Below are 18,750 nucleotides of genomic sequence, written 5' to 3'. Positions count from 1 at the left end.
TCCTAGTTAGAGAACCCTTCTCCCTTCCCAACAGGAAGTTGATAGCAGTGCCCCGATGACTAGTAATTGATTTCTTAAATCGTGTTTACATTTATAAATGCAGTGGTAAGTAGCCCAGCACTCCATAGTGTTCTATGGCTTGTAAGTCCAAGGCATTGCCTTTATGTAAAATATGTAAGACCCAAAATTAACCCATAAACCCCACCTACGCAAGGGAGGTAACTTCTGTATTCTGGGAGCTGCAGTTCTTAGAAAATAACAATGAAGCCATGGGAAAATACAGTGGTTGAATGGTTTTGTCCATAAAAAGACATACAACAAGTGTCGTGGGCCTCTCAGCTAGGAATTCCAGGGAGTGGACCCGGCCAGAATTCACCAAGTCAGTATTTAATATTTAATAAAGCTTGCTTCAAAATTTGGAGGAATACTCTATATAATGTTGATAGCTTCATTATTTCTCCTTAAAGAATAATGGTAGAATTAGTCTTTCTCTTTCAAATCTCAGGATTAACAAAGACACTGTGCACCCCAGACATGAGGTATGTATTATTAATTAGGTTTTCTGTTTTGGTTTTGTCACTGTGAAACTCACAATAAAATAAATTCTGAAGCATCATCATGATAATCACATGAGAATGTATACCTCCCATGTAGCTCTCAGTTTTCTCAAGCTCTAACAAATTAGTGGGTTTGTTCCTTTTTTTTTTTTTTTTTTTTTTTGCTGATCCTAATACTGATACCCTTCAATTTGTAATGTCACTTTACTTCTAGGTAGGTTCATACGTGTGTGGAGCAAACAAAAGCACTAGCAATATACTTAAAGATCTAACAACAGCTGTTAGGTGAGCACTCTGCTTTGCTCCTTCTATTACTCTATACTAACCAAATATGTGTGCGTGTGTCCCCGTCCCCACCAAGAATAAAGAAGCCCAGTATATTATATAGGCCAGCAATCCCAGCACTCAGGAGGCTGAGGTAAGAAACAGAGTTTCACGCCCAGGTTTAGCTGTTTGCTACCAAACTTGGTCTCAAAATAAAGAGCAAAATTACAAATAATTGATGAAGGCTAGAAAAGACACCATTTAGATACTTACCAGGAGCAATTGTCTCCAACGTATCAGAACTGACTTTCCGGGTACTTGTGCAGTGATAGAGGGTAGAGCCAGAAAATATCAAGTAAAAAATAGCATCATCTTCAACTTTGTCCTCTTCAGCAAGCAATACTGTAACAACACAATCGCCCTGGAAAAGAGTCCACAAGTCTGTATTAGTAAGGTTCCTATTGGGAGCCTGCTAAATTTTACATCTCATAAATTACTACTAAGTCTATCCATTTCCCAACAAAGGTGAGGGTATATAGATCTGCTTTGAAATGGTAACGTGTGCATTCAAACTCCACCTACAAAGATTGACTTAGATCCATCAAACTTAACTTTCCTGGACTTGTATAAATGGAAACAACCCTTCTGCCTTTAGAGTTGCTATATGAAACTCATGAGCAGAGTGGACTTCCCATCTATTTAAATAAAAGGTCACTTTGAATAGCCTGTGCCTCTCGATCATCTGACATCCCTGTTCTCCTCCTTCACTCAGCCTTCCAGGAAGCCTTTAAAACGAGGTAAGTGTCATGCCAGTAACTATGCAAACAACTTCACAACTATTGAGGATGACAAACATCTTTGTCTGCCAGTTTCAAATACTCTATCAGTTTTTATAAGTTGGCTTTAAAAAAAAAAGCTAAAGCTTGTAGTTAAATATACACTGTGACATGCAGCCCTAATTAGCATTCTTCTCAAATATAAACATAATTTGTGCTATAACCATAAGCTAACAAGAACAGGGAAAAAACCTTTAACACATCAAAGCTTAGGGTACTGAGATTTAATATTCTTCAAATCTTAATAATGAAGTACAGAAACATCAATTTAGGAAAAAAAAACCTGGACATTTTAACATAAAATTGGGGAAAGAATTATCATTTAATTTGTATGTCTTCATCTTTTTCATTTTAATCAACAACAAGGTATGTAAGGGAATCATGCCACCCTGTGGCCACATTACTAAACCCAGAATCAGTAGAGAAGGCAGCATTTTGATATATGCTGAAAACTTAAAATTATATCATCAAACCTAAGGTTAAGTTTAATAAATGTTAAGAGCATGTTGACTTTATAGACTGAGTTCAAAGTGTTTCCTGGAGCATAAATGTTGTTTTTATTTTATACCCAGTGCTCAAGTCCACCGAATTCGACACATAAGTCAGAATGAACCATAACCCCAAATAAGCCATAACTTATTTGGCTATAACTGGAACACTCCAAAGCACCATAACACAGAGCTATTATGGTCAGAAATGAATTATCATTAGTTTTGATCACTACTCCAAATTGTAGTTTGGCCTTACATACACGCCGTTCTCTGGAAATGATTTTAAAAGGCTTAAACCAGAGAAATGTCATCCTTTAGTATGAGCCAATCAGCTTGAATGTCTGAGGCACAATGAGAACAGTCCATTCTCTGTAGGTACTGAAGACCCCTCATGTTCTACAAATAAAACCAGAGAAGTTTCATCTTTTCCTTCATGTGCTGGAAACTAAGACCTATGGCCCACACCCTCTGCCTCTAGCTTGCTTTGTTACGTAACTCCATGCCACAGCTGTGCCCATTCATCCACACTTACACGCTTGCCTACACCTTCACACGAGAGGAAGTCCACTCGCATTTCTAACTGAAATTTCTAACTTAGATTTCTAAACTGGCACTCTAAGACAGAATCCTTCTTTTCAGACCCCAGAACTTCTCTCACATGAGGAGGGTCTTCTTGCTGAGGTTCTGTCTGTGCCCTTACTAGTTAATTTGGGGCTTCCTTTCAATGAGGGCAAGAGGTGGCTGACAAAAGCAACTGACATCCTTTTAACAAAGCATTAATACAAAATTACTAAATTCTGAATTGTTTTCATACTTTTAACCTATACCCAAGAGAAGAGAACAAAGCTTTACTAACCTCAAGGCAATTCAAAGGCTGAGTTCCAAAGGCACTTGGAACTAAATGTAGTTGATTCCCTCTAATAGTAACAGAGAGCAAACACACTCCACATTTCCCAGGTGCATAGAACTCCTATTTTATGGAAGTTCACGAGTTACCTAGTGTTACTGGAGATGACTCTGAAAGATCAAGCACGCGGGCTTGGTTGTATGTAGGAGAAGAGTCTCAGATCTCCGTCAGAACTTTTATCCAGGTGACTGGTTACTTGATCTCTACTCTCTGTGAGAGAAGCTCTGATCGATCACTCTGTTGTTCAAAACTAGGCCCAACTCTCAGAATACACAGGTTGACGAGTCTGGTTGAACAGCTAACAAGTCTGCCACACTGCTAACTACACAGATGAGCTGAATAACAAAAATAATGGTCAAGATATTCTCAATTACTATTTTAGTCAGACCCAACAACAAGAAAAGACTGCACCTATGCCATCAATCTCCAGCAACATAAGCCTAAGAAACAGTGCAGCCCTTACAAAGACAAAAATTTCCCTCTCTTCATTAATGAGAAGTGTATACTTGAGTTTGATCATTTTTAGGGCCATAATTTCACAATAACTAATGAGAAAGGTAGTCTATATTAGGCATTATCTTATAAGCATAGATGATCTCCCAAATAAAAATGTATAGTGATTAAAAAAACTGCTTAATTATCCATAAAAATGGGTTTTTAATATAAGGATTTAAAAAAAACTAAAGAATTATAAATGGTGGGACGTCTCAGTTGCCCACATCTTTTACTTACTTATACAGAAGTTACTGTAGTAGTAGCAATGCAAGAATTACCTTATGATTTAGATAAAAACTGTTTTAACTCTGACTCTCCACCAGAACTCCAAGAATATGTGTTCTTTTTCCATACCAAAGATTGCCTCTCTACAAGACCTTGGCAAAGACTCTATTCCACAAAATACTAGTCACCTAGGACCTTTCTTCAATAAGCAGGAATAACTTGGGGGAAGGAAGTAATAGAATGGAAAAGAGCTATGCATTTCAGAAGTGAATTAATTATACTGTAGAAGTGGACTGAAGAGACAGTATGTGGGAAACAGGGTAAATAGAGATACAGGAAAATGAAGAAGGAAATTTGGGGGGAAGAAATGGTAAAAGAGAGAAATCACTGATGTCTTATATAATGTTGGCCACACATATCAGAAGGTAAGTTTGGTCAGCAGTAAGATGACTATGGCAATAGCTTGGGCCAACTCATGAGAGTCAGCTGTTAAATTTCTGGGAATTCTATAAGCCAACTGCAGAGCACAATTATTATTAGAAATTAAACTTACAAATAACTAAAATAGATTAATTAAAAGCATATATAATACCTAAAAGCCCTGTATTATTAAGGCTACATCATACTATAATATCTTGAGATTTACATTATGGTCTGCATATGGAAGAACATTTACATAATAGTGTGCTACTAACATTTTTTCCCAGGATTCATTGCTTGCCAATTCAGCCTCAGTAAAAAGGGAGGGAAAGCTTAAAATCAACCCTTAAAGGCAAAATTATGTTACTAAAATTGCCAAATGCTACAAAACAAGGGCTGTCTTTTCCTGTTGTGATAAAATAATTCTGATTAAAGTAACTTAAGGGAGAAAGGGCTATTTCTTTAGCTCAGTTCCAGGTTACAATACATCATGGGAGAGAAGTCACAGAGGCAGGAGCGTGAAGCAGCAGGTTACATTCCATCAAACAAAAAGCAAACAAATGTTTACAAATGTTTACAAACTACTACTGCTCAGTTCACTTTCTCCCTTTAAGTCAGGGAACCGTGCCACCCACAGTGGGCTGGTCTCGCCAGCTTAATTCATATAATCAAGATAATCTCCATAGGTAAAAGAGGCTCATATCCCAAGTGATTCTAAATTCTATCAAGTTGACAATGGTTGACAGTAACCATTATGAGAGCTTTTTATTCCCCTTTAGAAGCAACAAGTCCTTCCACCTGGTCAGCAAAAGGCAGGAAGGTGAATAATTTCCACAGCAGGCCCAGCTAAGGCGCTGCCCTTTTACCTGTTTCAACTTGGCAGTATGTTACTTACATACCCTGCGCTGTAAAGAAGGACAGTAATGCTGCTTAGCTCATGAGATTACTGAAGGAATCCAATGACTGATTAAAAAAGAAATGAAAAAAAAGCACTTGCAGCAACTGCATCGGCCGTCATTCCAACAGCACCAACATTATACATGGAGCTTGCCTAGTCAAGAAATCTGAAAGGCTCCAAAAACAGAGAAAACTTTTTTAAACATTTTTTAAAATTACATATTTTCTTAATTTACATTTCCAATGCTATCCCAAAGTCCCCCATACCCCCCAACTCCTCTACCCACCCACTCCCACTTCTTGGCCCTGGCGTTCCCCTGTACTGGAGCATATAAAGATTGCAAGACCAATGGGCCTCTCTTTCCAATGATGGCCGACTAGGCCATCTTCTGATACATATGCAGCTAGGGACATGAGCTCTGGGGGGTACTGGGTAGTTCATATTGTTGTTCCACCTGTAGGGTAACTTTTTGGTTCACCAGTCTGTCCCTGTGGTGGTGTGAATGATATGCCCTCCAAAGTCTCAGATACTAAATACTTGGCTTCCAGTTGTTGGTGGTGTTTGTCTAAGGAGGCTCAGAAAGTCTGACCTTGATGGAGGAAAAGTAACTAATACTTTTATTTTAATAAAAATGTTTTGGAATATGGTGGTGGTGCATACCTTTAATCCTCACGTTCAGAAAGCAGAGGCAGAAGGCTCTCTGTTGAGTTTGAGGCCAGCCTGGTCTATAAATTGAGTTCCAGGACAGCCAGGGTCACACAGAGAAACCCTGTCTCAAAAAACAAACAAGCAAACAAACAACAACAACAACAAAAGACCAAAAAGCTTTGGATGTGGGAACATTTCTGGTTTCAAACTTTTACATATGGGATGTTTAACAAGTCTAATCGCTTCTCTGCAAATATTCTAAATCCCCAAAATAAATTCAAGTTCCAAAAATTCTAGTCTAAAGTACTTATGAGACAATTATGAAATCAATATTGTAATACTGTAAACTCTATCAAATCCTTTTATTCAGTGATATAATTTTCATCTATAATACAGTTGTATTATAAAGTACCTAGTACATATTGGGAAAAGCCACCAGAACTTGAGAACAGTTCTTCCTAGAGAATAAAAAGGCACTTTTAATGAGCTTGTCTTATTTCTGAATTTGGGGGCATTTAAAAATGGGCATACATGCCAAGATGTACGCTTTTATGTGTGTGGGTCCATGCATGTAGAAGCAACGATATTCACTGAGGCAGGGTCTATCACTGAACCCAGACCTCATCCATTTGGCTAGTCTAGCTAGCCATCATGCATCAGGAAGCCGCTATCCCTGGCTATAAATACTAGGACTACAGGCAGGCTGGGTTCTGGGTTCAGCTTTCGTCTGGGTTCTAGGGATTCAAATCCCAGCCTTCCACTCAGATGGCACACTTTATTCATCGAGCCATCTCGCTAGGTCATCTTTCCACTTTTTGACAACATGGAGTCTGTTGTGGCAGTTTCCCTTTTTTAATTGGCATGCAAGGTTAACAGGATTCATTATCACATTTCAGCACACTATTTGCTTTCATTATTCTTCTCTCATCTCCCCAAGCCTTGCAAAAATCTTAAGAAAAACCTACTACTATTTTTCTGCTAAGGAACACAGCAGTAAAATGACTCCTGATGACATGCTGCTGTACCCACAGATCAGTGCTTTGTTCAAGCCACATCAGGGAGGCTCTTCCTTGCAGTAGATGGGAATTTCCACAGACCTACAACTGGACAGTGAGCAAAGAGTGACACTCAGTCCTCAACATGATGTCTTCATCAAACCTCTCCCCTCAAGCCTCAAGGATCGAAGTGGAAGAGAAGGCAGACAGATTCTAAGAGTTGACAGATGACTCCAAGGAAACAGCATGTTCCAGACACAGGAGGACTGATGCACGTATGAGCTCATGAAGACTGGCAGCACACAAATGGTCTACACAGGTTCAAGATGGACAAGATGCCAGTACTGAAAGGTAGAAGTGGACTTTGGGTCCCAACCCTAATCAAGAAGCTGTCTGCAACGGATACCCACTGGCAAAGAGAACAATCAGGTTTTTTCCAACACATTCTCATTGGGTATATCAACCACGCTTAAGGGTTGACTAGGAGTAGTTGGTCAACAGAAAATGAACTCAGTGGTATTTTTGTGGACTCTTTTAACATTTTTTTGTCTTATTGATTTTTTTTTTGCTTGTTTGTTTTTATTTTCATTTTTGTGAGGGTCTTATTTCTTGGATTTTTTTTTCTTGTTGTTTTGTTTTCTTGTATTTTTTTGGTGGTGGTTGAGAGACAGAACATAAAGTTGAGTGGGTAAGGAGGTGGGAAGGATCTAGGGAACAGAAAAACGCCATCAAAATATATGTTATGGGAAAAAATATTGAGACAGGGTTTCTCTGTGTAGCCCCGGCTATCCTATAACTCATACTGTAGATCAGACTGGTCTTGAACTCAGAGCTCCACCTGCCTTTGCCTCTCAAGTGCTGAAATTAAAGGCACATGCCACCACTGCCCAGGAAAAAAAATTTTAATTAAAAAAAGAGAGAGAAAAAAAAGAGTGAGAACAAGTTGAATGGATAGGGGGTGGGGGTGAATCTGGGAGGAGCTGGGAAGAAGAATAAGTATGATCAAAATATGTTGTATGAAATCCTCAAATAATTAATAAATATATTTTTAAAAGACTTCCCAGCTATATACAATGCATGATCCTGGTCTGAATGTTGTTTTATAATTGTTATTACATTATTAGGACAACGAGCAAAACTTGAATAAGATTTACATAGTTAATTTTGTATCAATGTTCAAATTCCTGGGTTTTTCTAATTATGCTTTGATCATATGACAGTATCCTTGTTCCTTGCCTTCAGCGAATACATAATGAAATATTAAAGATAAAATAACATAATGACTACAACATATCTTTAAATGTTTTGGAAGAGTACAGGGGGGGGGGGGGCAACAGAGATGGCTGAGAGGTGAAGAGCATGTGCTGCTCTGGCAGGAGGACCTCAGTTCCATTCCCAGCACTCACATCAGGCAGCTCACAGCAATCCCTAACTGCAGCCCCAGGGTAATCTTAGACCTCTGCCCTCTGCAGGCACCTGCACTCACATGACCAAACCCACAGACACACAGACACACGGACACATACTTTTAAAATAAAACTTTAAATATATCAATTTTAAAAAATCGATTTCCCAAAATAAGGTTTAAGCCCACCACAGTACAAGGGAAAGTGAAACCGAGGAAGTTGGTAATAGTAAATTAACCTGAGCACTGCTCCAAAGTCTTGTCTTTCCGTGTGATGGAAGAGAAGGGAAGAGACAGATCTACCTTGTCTATACAACTCGAGGACACAACCATGTTTGCTCCTCTGCTTTAAACACACACTCGTTATCATTTTGCAAATCATTTCCTAAAGCAAGCAAAACTTGATGGCCTCATACAGCTTCCCCAAAGGCAACAATGCAAAGCCTTTTTCCTTATAAACTCAACTCAATCAAGTGTTCAATGTCACTAAAAGCTTTCACAACACAGAAATACCCTGTGACAGTAGTGAAGCCAGAGCAGACCGTAGTCATTAGTAGTACCATTCTTCAGTTAAAGAAACAAAGGCTTCTCACAATGGGTGGTGCCAGGCCTGGGTCAGTGTCCGTTAGATGAACCTAGAACTCTCTCTTGATAGGCCATCACTGGAAAGAGAGGCCCATTGGACACGCAAACTTTATATGCCCCAGAACAGGGGAACGCCAGGGCCAAAAAGGGGGAGTGGGCGGGTAGGGGAGTGGGGGTGGGTGGGTATGGGGGACTTTTGGTATAGCATTGGAAATGTAAATGAGCTAAATACCTAATAAAAAATGGAAAAAAAAAAGAAATCATAAAAAAAAAAAAAAAAAAAGAAAATATGGACCGAGACGGAGAGGAGTCAGAATGTTAGAAAAGCCTGTGTTAAGTACACAAAGACCAGGCCATAGTGGCTCCTTCTAGACAAATTTGGGACTATTTCAAAAAACAATAAGTTATAAACAATATTTTAGAAATAATAATACCATCCTAAGTAAACCCATCACACTGGTTTGGGAGTTTTTATTAGTATTAATTTAATCACTTTAAAAATTATTTCTATATAAAAAGATTAAAAATATTGTAATGCTCAAAATCAAAAGACTCTAAAGAAATAAAGGATGGAGGACGTAGAATGTCTGCCAATGTAGATGTATACAGCTAGATCTCCATCACTAACTGCTACCTCTGTAAACTGGGCCCTGAACTCAAGACCATGCAGGTTGTCCTTGCTTTCACACAACTGTCCCTTACGAGGGTATATAGATAAGTAAATAATACAGCACAGCATCTTGGGCACCAAATTTGTTTCTTAAACAGTTAATATCATTTGAGTGTGTGGAAGATGAGCAAGCACCTACTGCTGTCACTTTCTGAGTGCCTGCTGCAGTTTGGAACTGAACTATATGCAATGTGATACTACTGGGTATTCTTATTCCTAGTTTAGCGATGAGAAAAGTATTTACTTATTTATTTTATGTGTGTGTCTAAGTGTATGTATGTGCACTATATGTATGTAGGAGTCTGAAGAAGTCAGAAAGGGCTTCAGATCCCCTGAAACTGGAGTTACAGGTGGCTATGAGCCATCAAGTGGTGCTACAAACCAAACCTAAGTCTTGTGCAAGAGCAGTAAAGCACTCTTAACCACTGAATCATCCCTCCAGTCCTAAGGCCCACAGAATGCTTATTTCAATGTCTTGTCTGAGAAAAAAATTAGAATGGGTCACAATTCAAATTCAAGCACAATTCCCAAACCTTTATTTTAATCCTGAAGTAAAGGCCAAAAACACAGATGAAAAAAAAGTGGTGTGTGTAAATGTGTATTAATTATCAATAGAAAAAAATTACATAAATGAAATAGCAAACCATTAGTAAACACCAAAAGAGATGTTAAAAATGAACAGAGAGGTTCACTTAAAATATTTCCTATTTCTCTTTAACAGTCTGTTATTAATGATACTAGTGGTTGGGAAAAATAAAAGTCTTTTGAAGACAACATAATCTGGACAAGATATAACTGTTAGTCTTACTAATTAGTTAAAGCTAGTTTATATAAAGGTAAGAGTCTTAACTGTGTGTGGCACACCCCTTTACTCAGTGAAGCTGATGACTATGTAAGCACATACTGCTCTGCCAATGACTCAAGTTCAGTTCCCAGCAACCCTGTCCAGCAGCTTGCAACCGCCTGTAATTGCAAATCCTGGGCGATCTGCCATTGCTGACTTGCAGGACAGCTGGACTCTCATGCATATATACCCACACACAAGAACAAATAAAAGATTTTAAAAAAAAAAATCTGTTACCAAAACATTTCCTTCCATGTATCTTACTTTATTTCAATTATTTGCTGCTAGTACAAGTTCTCAGTCTAGGTCTACCTAATAAGGTAACTAGTAGAAGTTTATCTGACACAAATGTGTTCATTACTTTCCCTTTCATTCTGTTCTCATTACTACAATCTTAGTGATTTTCTACTATATTAGTTATTACTGTGCTATACAGGGGCAAGGAACATACACTCACTATGGTGGATGTGGAGAGAGTCTCTCCTTCAGTCTACCATGTGTCATCGCTTCTCAGCCTTTTAGCTAAGATCACGTGCAGTCTACCATGTGGGGTTGTGGAATCAAACTCAGGTCATCAGGCTAGGTGATAGGGCCATTTTGTCTACCCTCTATTACCACAATCCTCATTCGTTCTTCTTAAATAGTACTTAATTACTGAAGACTGAGTCTATACATTTATACATTATACATACACAAGACTATGGCCCATGATGCCCCAGGCTCAAGGCAGATCATTTAAGGCAGACACACAAGCCCAGAAGATGACATCACAACACAGCTTAGTAACAGGAAGCACTAGTTTGCATTTGCACTCAACAACTCTTTAACGTGGTTAGCCTATAGCCCTCAATGGTTGTTAAGCCGAACCCGAAATATTTCATATTTTAAAAAGGAACCTTAACATGCTGCACATAAGTGGATAAGTCTTATCCTTTCTTCTCACAACAGACATGGGAGAGCATGTGGGTGAGTGAACCTGAGGCTATAGAGACAAGACAATTCTTGCTCCTTTCGGGCTCACAGTCCCTTCCTTCAGGGAGAAGATCCATAAAGCTGTACGTACCTACAGCTGAATAAGAGGCACTGCAGGAAAAACAGGATCAGGGTCAGGAATTAAGAGAGATCTTGACATGACTGAGCAAAATAGATAGAAAGGCTTCCCACAGAGTTATCTCAAACAGGTCACTAAGGGGCCCAAAGACACAAATTCTGTTGCTCGACTTAAAATTTCTTCTCAAACAATGAATTGTCAAAGGTGGTAAGGGAGGAGATGAAAGAAATTACAGACTAAATCCAGTTGTACAGGAAACAGCTGTAAAATCTGAGAAGCTGTAAACACTAGCTATGACAGAACTTTCACCATGCCATGTAACAACAGCAAACCTGAAATAAATAAACTTTCCATCTACATGAGCTATTCCTTATATTGAAAGTTATCCCAAAAAATAATACCACAAAATTTAATTATGGGACCCAAATTACAGGAGAGAGGGAGGGAATGCATGTGTGCTCACACACAAAGCCTCCACTCCTCAGGGGCAGGGTATTTGCTACCACGCAGGACGCTCAAGTATGGAATGCTGACTCTAACAGTCTGTGTAGAAGGAGCTTGAGGCAGTCAAACGAAATCAGATCATAAAATGTAACCTTAAAGGGAAAATCCCCTTGTGGGGGGAAAAGATTAACTTAAAAAAAGTAGGCTGAAGTGTGCACGAAGCAGGGGGGAGAAACACTTTCATACAAAGTGTGCTAAGAATGGTAAGAAAACTTTCCTCTGAAAAGTTACATTTATACTGATTCTTGATGGCATCAGGTCAGAGAAAAGAATGGGGCAAGCAGAAGGCAAGCACAAACTCAGCATCAACAAGGAACAAAGTTCAGTCAGGAGACACAAATACACACCAATGGGAGGCAACATAACTTTGGAGTGCTTTATATGGGGGATTTGTTTGTTTTACGTGTGGTGTTAAACCACTAGGAGGAGGGGCAAGTAATGCAGAAACATGATTCACATTTTAAAAGAATTCCAGTTCTTATGTGAGGGAAATACTACCGGACAGAAATTACAGAGAGAGGAAGGTCACTCGGGAGGCTGTGGATGCCTGCACACACACCCCTGCCCCCCAGGAACACACACCTCCTTCCCATCTTTAAAAGAGACCTGATCCAAGTGCCAAGGAAAAGAGGCAGTTCTCTATTCCTCTAGCTCATTCCTACTTGGCAAGCTTTGTGTGCAACCTGCTCCAGTCCACCCGTGAAAATACTAAGTGAGAAGCAACATGCCACAGAGTCTCCAGTCATAGACAGGTGGGCCAATTTCTCCTCCTAGAAACTGTGGCCCAGTCCTGCAACTTACTGCTTCTTGGCCTCCCCTACAGCCAATGATGCCTGTCCTCAGAAGCAGTGAAGTCTGATACAGGGAGCAGGGGTGGAGGGCAGGGAAAGCAGGCACCACTGCCACTACTCTAGCCAGTTGCTGTTGTATGTATGGGTGGACATCTGTTCTCCAGAAGCAGGCTGGGATCTGTCACAGAGATTTGCACTGTAAACCATAATACCGCCCCCCTCTCCTTAGGCTTTGAGTGGAATCCATACCAACTCAGAAAGACTGGAGTCTGAACTATATATGGCAAAAGGAAGTTGGACTCAAGAAAGGGGCAAGCCTTTCTTTTTGTACCATACAATACCATAAAACAAGTTTCTGTTTTAATGCTAATGTCCAGATACTAAGATGAACAGCCTTTCTCTGAGAAGACCAAGGCTACGAAAAAGGTCAGAACAGAGTCTTTACCATGCATGATTGACCTCAACTCCAATATAGGGGTAGGAAAATGTTTTCTGTGGGCTATATAGTAAAAACTTTCAGCTTTTGGGAACATATCTGATTACTCTCACAATTACTCAATTCTCTTTTTGAAACAAGGATAGTCTGGCAAATGGCTTATGTGGTAAATCTGGTACTTGTGGGAACCCTGCCCCTTAATCCTTTCCCTCTCTACACAGACCTTTACCAGATCCACAGAACCCACAGGTTGGAAGAAGAGAACCTACTCCCACAAACTGTCCTCTAGCTTCCAGACTCATAGTTCCCCTCAAATAGATTAATAAAATTAAAAAGATATAACCCTGTTTCAATGAAATTTTGTTTCAGAAAATAGATGGTAGGCAGTGATTTACAGGGTATACGACTGTAAACTCCTTGTCTAAAAACCTTTTGGGGGAAAATGTGACATGGCTAGTGCTGAAGCATAGGCTGGGTAAGAACTCTACTGTCCCAGCCAAACCCCTGTATTGGCTTACTTAGGTGAAACCATGCTATGTGTTCTTCAGAATGGACGGACAGAAAAGTCTGCATATATTTTAGTGAAGTTCACACTACCTTGCCCCTGGCCAAAGACAATCAGAAACACATGAAGAGTTAGTTCCTGACAGAGTAGGAGTCACTCAGGCAAACAGAAAAGTAACCAAAACAGAAGCTATAACCTGAGCAAGATAGAAAGAAAGGGAAATAAATAAGCCAGCTATAGAACAGAAAGATTATTAAAGAAAGCAAAGAGCATGAATCTTTAAATGGGGAGCTCAGGCAAGAACTGAATAGACAAAGGATACATCCATTCAGAGGACTTGAAAGGATGTATGCAAAACCACAAAGTAAATGAAATGGCACAGTCATGAAGCAATGTGCCATGGCTTGAGGATCAGGAATCCATTCTCCAGGACCACAGTTCCCAGTCCATCGGACACTAACAAGGGTGGCCATGGAAAGGCTACATCTCCTGCCCCATGCAAGTCTACACATCGCTGGAAAAGGTCACATATGTTCATCGTGCACGCTAATGATCACCATCCTTCAAGAGTGTGGGGATGAGTAAGAGCTTTCCCACCCCGCCTCTCACCTGCCTTGTCCTGCTTTACCTCTCCTGTAATGATATGACTCATGATTTTAACATATATACAGTATACTGATGTACAGAATTTTAGACAGCATATTTATCTGAGTTAAGGGCATACTTGTTTTATTCAATGCAGTATCAGTGCCTAAGCGTGATTGTAAGTGCTCAATAATGTTGGCTGGATAAATGAATGCCTAACTCTACTCTGCAAATCTCTCTCCCCAATTTATCTTAGGTTAGATAACTGGATGAAAAAAATCAAAAGATCTAAAATATAATGCTATGAGGATGAAAAGATTTCAGCTCACGTCCATAAAATGACAGTTAAAAAGAACCAAGACTCAGAAACACTCCTGATAAGAAGACATAATAGGATCTCCCCTGTCCTTAGTACCAACTCTCTTAAAGAGAAAGTGCTCAGACACATTCCAAGAGCCTTGGGTACAGCCCACTCCCAACTAGCAAGCAAAGCCCTCAGCTTTACTTAAAAGCACCTCAAACAACATAAACAGAAATCAACTGAGGAATTCACTGATTTTACTACCAACTAGGTCATTGCAAGTACAGGCTTGGACTGACTTCACTGGTAGAAAATATTATACAGTTTCTTTGATGTTTCTATTTTGCCAGATAATGACAATGGCCAATTAAACCCACTTAGCAGTCTTCCTCTTTTAACATGTTCTCGGATATTCTAGTTAAAAGTCTCCCTCTCCTCAATGTAAACAGAACTCAGCTCACACAGTACCACTACTAATAAAGTTGCTACTGTCTTCCAGCTTCGAATTCCGCGTCACCAATACTGAAGCAAATTCTTAGCCATTTGCAGGCTTCACTTCTTTGGGCTATTAGACAAAACCAGTAGATGGCGCCCAATAAATCCACTTCTCTCTCCCAAACAAGAATTTTGAGATTTAAGATGAAATGGAAATAAAATACAAACCATTTTGAATACATTTAATGTGTGTAAGTGTCCCCTACGAGAGCAGCATTCCTCAAGTTCTAATCTTCCAATTCTTTCTGTTGCTGTACACAGCTCACTTTAGTTTGTTTTTGCTAAATAAACACAGCTAAACTGGATGGAGAGTGTTGGATTTAGATCTCTGGGGCACCCCAAGCTACCCTGAGCAGTCTGCTATCCCGGCAGACCTCCATTCTCCTGGCAACCTCTCTGCCCACCTTTACCAGGACTGTGGATCCTGAACCATACAGGTTAGCTTACCTTCCCCAAGCCATCTTCCCTGCTTGGTGAGTCCACTGGGTACCCCCAGCTGCCCTGAGCAGTCTGTTATCCCCAGGAGGACCTCCATTCTCCCACCACCTCTCCATCCACCTTTATCAGATCTATCTTTCTTTTTTTAAAGCAGTGTCTCCTCTCTTAGAACCGTTTCATAACTACGTGGAACGGCTACAATAATTAGGTCAACATGTAAAGAGACAGTCTATTCTCCCTTCTTAAACAGGATCAGATATTTGCTTAAAGTGCAGAAAACAAAGGTTTTTGTTGTTGTTGTTGTTTATTAATTTTCGTTTAGGAAAGCTCACAGCTGGTAGGTAACATCCGTCTTCCTTGACTCTCCACTCCTCTCCTCTTCCCCTCCGTGAGAGCAAGCTACTTAAGCTGTGCTCTTCCTACTCTGCAGCTGATAGAAGGGGGCAGACCGGCTCGAGTATTGAACTCAGCCAGATCTCAGTTATCTACTTGGTTATGAATTATCTTTCCTTCTCCAAAGTCATCAATGAAGCAGTTCAGAGAACCTCTAAGTTAATCCTCCACGTTCTAGAAGGCACAGAAGACTCTCCAAAAATCTGATCAGGCACCCAATGAAGTCAGAATAGATATTTATTGCTAACTTTGTAGGGACTGACAGAGACCTGGTTTGGTTCTAATTCTGTCCCTTACTAGCTGCATGATCCACCAAATGACACAGGTGCTGTGACACTGTCTCCCCCTCTCTAATACAGAGTAGTCATTTCATGAAGCTATTAGGATTACAAAAGAAAATTAAGTAGGGAACACAGCATACTATATAAGTACTACCAGGCATGAAATAATCAGAGGTGTATATGATTACAACTACAATATACTTTTCTGCCAATCGCTTCTGTATGTGTATATGCACTAGTGTGCATGAACATTTGCACACACACAAATATATCACATCTGAAAAAAAAAAGGCAGTATTCTCAACTATACTATCCAGAAAAACTATGGTTTTCAACCTCAGTGTAGTATGTCTTCAAACATCTGTCTCTCTCTCCTAGTCAAGAAATAAAAACAGTTAATTTTGAGTAAGATACAAACAATGTTTAATCATGCCCATAGATGTGGCAAGAATAAGGAATGTCACCGAGATCTAGAAAACAGATTTAGTAAGGGAAAGATAAAATTGCAGACCTAGCTTCTTAGGGTTTGCTCCCTGGATTTCCTTAATACAAGGATGAACTAGACAACGTCAGCTAAACCTCAAAATAGAATTTTGGTACACCAGAGATGCCTCCCAATTTTATGCTCATTAAGAGTAGGTTATGTTCATTCCTGATCTTTAAACTAATGCAAGATAACAAAAATGGTAGGAAATGAACCCACATCCAGACTGGTGGGTCTCATGAACCAAAAAAGGAATGTACCATTGCCCAAGCAGTAAGATAAAACTCACATTTCCTTCTGTGGACAAAACAAAGAGAGACAGCTGAGAATTCCACCCCAGCTGCCAGATGCTCTGTATATCACATGGGGTCAGCAGTTAATCCAAACAGAGTTTTGTGAAGGGCTCCAAGGATATACAAGAGCCAACAGCTCTTTCTTGGTTTAAAAAGGAGTAAACAGAGCCAGGGAGATAGGTTAGTGAGTAAGGGTGTTTTCACCCAAGCCTGCAGACCTGGCTGGATCCCACTGGCCCACACATTAAGAAAGAGAATTAACTCCTGCAAGTTGGCCTCTTGACATCTATGGGCATACTGTGGCACTTGTGTGCTTCCATACACATAAAATAAATAAATAATGGATGAATGGATGAAAACATAAATAATTAATTTTTAAGAAAGTGAACAAGGAAGCTGGAGATGGCTAGAGGACCTGAGTTCAGCACCTATGCTGGCCATGGGTGGTTCACAGCTGCCACAGCTCCAGGTCTAAAGGATCTGATGCCCTCTTGTGGCTTTTTCAGGCTTCTGCACTCAGTTGACACAGTCACACACACACATAAATAAAGGTTTTAATTAAAAACAAATTGATGGTCTCACTTTCAAATGACAAAGCATGTCTCAAAGAAGCAATGGAAAACTTCCATCCTCAAGCAAACACACTGGTAACTTTAAATATAAATCCTACCCCAATTTCTTCCTCCATAAAATGAGAAAACAATTCCTAATTCACTGCTTTGTCAGAGCAGTAGAACAAGGTTACTAAGAAAGCACACACAGAGTTCCAAGTAAATAACAGATCCAGGACAGCAGCTTGGCGAGAACTCGAATGTATGCTCAGCCTCACTCTGTAGTTCCTTCTCACTAAAGGACCCACCCCAGGGGTCAAAACAACGGAACACTCTGTCACTTGCTCCAGATCACGAAGTTCTCCTGTGTAGTTTCATCTCTTAACTGATCTTCCCTTTGAGGACATAAATCTTCTTGGGATAATCAAACATTACTAACCATTCACATATGGGGGCAAAGCTCTTTTCCGAGGATCACTCGGAATTCCACTAGAGAACATTAAACAAAAACTCCCGTGCCCATTTTGTGCAAGGCTCTGAGATAAAGCACAAATAAGAATGGAAGCAATAAAAAAAAATTTTAAGTGCTGCCCTCAACCTTACAAAGTATCCAACAGAGTAAATGGGGAAAATGCATACACAAAAATGCATCTGAAGTGTTTACAGTGTTCTCTGCAGCATAGCTGAGACAAGAGAGGCGTGATAGATTCCACAAAAGGGTGAAGCATAAGGCAGAACACCAGAGACAAATGGCAGGAAATTAATCCTGAAGGCTAAATGGTTTGGTGGTAGGAGTGTGTGTATTTGGGGGCAGGAGGAGGTGATGGTGTTTCAAGGCAAGCAACAAACAGTACATTTGGAACTGACTTTTTACCTGGCATTCCACCAACTCAACATAGCACCACTCATAGTAGGGATCTTTAAACTTAAAATGCTAATGTCAAAATACTGCTTGCATTTATGCTGCATAATTTATATAGGCAGTCTACAGACAAATAAAAAAAAACCTATGGAATCAGGTCTATTTGCATCATGGTCCATATTGCTTCCATATCTACATCCACACAGGAACCTGTGCAAAATTCAAAATGACATTTAAAAAAATTACTGCAAAACAAAACGTGAACTGCTAGCTCCAGTAACAAAGCAGTCCTCTGAAAGTCACCATTACCAGTGATGTGAGGTAACTACACCAGAGACAAATTGCAGGAAATTAATCAATAGTATGCACCTTAACAGTGACTTCAAAATCTATTAACAGTCTACTCAGAAAGCTGGCCTTAAAGAGAAGTTAGGCACTTGTCCTTTTGAAATAACAATCTACATAACCATTTTTTGTTTATATGTGATGGGTTGCTTTATCAGCCATGTTGGAAGACATTAACCAACCCAAACTGCTCTG

General features: G+C 39.7%; 1 protein-coding gene across 12 annotated transcripts in view; it reads right to left on the bottom strand.

Moving 5' to 3' along the window:
• Akap13 (A kinase (PRKA) anchor protein 13) overlaps window positions 1-18,750 on the bottom strand; it is a 299,084-nt gene that overhangs the window by 183,484 nt on the left and 96,850 nt on the right. For all 12 annotated transcript variants that reach the window (XM_006541256.3, XM_006541250.4, XM_006541252.4 and 9 more), the window contains exon 3: window positions 1,095-1,242. In XM_006541256.3, coding sequence (XP_006541319.1) covers window positions 1,095-1,242 — 148 coding nt within the window. The remainder of the gene's footprint in view (window positions 1-1,094; window positions 1,243-18,750) is intronic.

This window comes from Mus musculus, chromosome 7 (assembly GCF_000001635.26).
Source record: "Mus musculus strain C57BL/6J chromosome 7, GRCm38.p6 C57BL/6J".
In the NCBI taxonomy this organism is placed as follows: Eukaryota; Metazoa; Chordata; class Mammalia; order Rodentia; family Muridae; genus Mus; species Mus musculus.
Note: the sequence above shows the minus strand (reverse complement) of the source record. Positions and strands in the feature narration are given on the sequence as shown.